This window comes from Panicum hallii, chromosome 6, assembly GCF_002211085.1.
Source record: "Panicum hallii strain FIL2 chromosome 6, PHallii_v3.1, whole genome shotgun sequence".
NCBI lineage: Eukaryota > Viridiplantae > Streptophyta > Magnoliopsida > Poales > Poaceae > Panicum > Panicum hallii.
Window position 1 is genome coordinate 19,988,190 of NC_038047.1, and position 1,870 is coordinate 19,990,059.

Below are 1,870 nucleotides of genomic sequence, written 5' to 3' on the forward strand. Positions count from 1 at the left end.
GATGGACCAGGTGAATGAGCTGCTAGAGTTGATCGCCACACACAAAGAGACGGGGGTGACCAGGGCATCCGTGATGTTATCATTCTTCAAACGCCGAATTCCACCCATCCAACAGCGCCATACATTAGGATTCGAGTACATGGGTACTGAAGACCCATCTCGTATGTGCGCAGAGGAACTTGGAGACGACGCTGCACTTGTTCGCGTCAAGCGAATCCTGCTGGATGTGGAAACCGTCCCTTATGTTCCAGCGGGATTTACAGCCCAGAAACGACCGGTAAGTGTTCGACTTCTCGACTTCTTCTTTGATATGGAAAGCTAAGACTGATTGATGAACTTGACATAGGATCAAACGGCGTTGTATCGGAGTTACCCGCCGCAACCCGATCTGCCTCGACCCTATCACACGATGCCCAGCGCCGCGGCCGAAGCAAAGAGAGCAAGAACCGCTGGCAACGAGTCAGCCGAGGGCAGCCAGGCAACCGGGGAAAGGGCGCAAGCAAACAACTCCACCGAATCATCCGTGGAGTTATCCGATGACGTGCCTCTAATCCCCCGGCGACGCCGGGAGATGCGGAAACGCAAAGCCAGCACCGCTGACCTCGCCGGGTAAGTGCTTGTCAAACTTTAAAGGTATCGAGTTGTTCTGCTGAATACTGATGACAACTCTGTTTTGTAGTCCTTCGTCTTCTTTGCCCAGCCCCCAGCGACAGAGGGTAGTCAAAACACCCCCAACCGGGAATGATGCACCAGAAGCCAGATCCACAGAGGCTGATGGGGCGGACCCGTCGCCTTCTCCTGCAGATGACGTAACAATCGCCATGGCGGGCGCTGTATCAGGGCAGCTCGCACCCTCGACTGAGGCAGCTCCGCCGCCAGCGGTGGATTCTGTGGCCATCGCCACGCCGGTGCTGCCAGCCCCCTCGACTTGTACACCTTCACCTCTAACTACAAACGCCGTGGTGAAGAAGCCACTGAGGCTGGCGTTCAGGGATCCAGCAATAACCCGATCTCACGTGTAAGCACTACTCTGGATCCCGTCGTTAGCCATGTATGAGATTGAAAATATCAAGACTTTATGTTGTCTGGAACAGGCCCGCAACAGCAGTGGTGCTGGACGAGCCAGGACTCGAGTTGGCACCTCCAGCCCCCGAGCTCTCGCCCGAGCTAACCAGTGCACCGGAACCAGCAGAGGCAGCGGCTGCAGCCTTGCCCAGCTCACCGCCGCCCGAGCCCTAGCACACAGAACGCGAAGCTGGTGGCGATGAGCAAGTCGAGGTTGCCGTTGATGTGCCCGCCAAGAGTGCAGGTAAAGTATCCGGCTGCCCTCAGCCATAGTCGTCACTTGTTTAACACTGACTTTCTTGCAACAGCCACCCAGCCATCAGTCGTTGAGGTGGTGGGAGCTGTAGAGGGGACTAGCGCGCAGCCCGCCCTTGGAGAAGAAGTCAAAAATATACTCCAGGCCACTAGCATGTTTTCCCAGGTAAGAGTCACATGCCCTTCTGATGCTGAGTGTGGTTGGATCATTCATCTCGATCCGCCGGGAATGTGCAGGATACGAGCAAGAAAACCCAAGAGCAGGCCACCAGGCTGGAGGAATCCACAAGGCGCATTGACGAACTGACGCGGGAGCGGACCAGCCTGGAGCATGCTAATGCCGAGCTTCGAGGCCAACTCAAAGAGCAGCGAAAAGCGCACCAAGGTATGACAAATCTTACGCGCGAGCTTGTATCATTGGCGATGATTGTGTATTCTGAAACCTGTTCATCACCGTAGAAATTAAGAAACTCATAAATTATAAAGAAGAGCTGCTTACTGACTTGAAGAACATGCTCAATCGCCGCGCAGATGAAGTCGAGAGTCTGCA

The 1,870-nt window shown here is 55.0% G+C and overlaps 1 protein-coding gene across 1 annotated transcript; it reads left to right on the top strand.

Moving 5' to 3' along the window:
- The first annotated feature begins 821 nt into the window (after positions 1–821).
- On the top strand, positions 822–1,239 carry LOC112898158 (lysine-rich arabinogalactan protein 19-like). Its single transcript, XM_025966540.1, has 2 exons — positions 822–1,018; positions 1,095–1,239. Exons 1-2 carry the CDS (start codon positions 822–824, stop codon positions 1,237–1,239), a joined length of 342 nt encoding a protein of 113 aa, XP_025822325.1.
- The last annotated feature ends 631 nt before the right edge of the window (positions 1,240–1,870 follow it).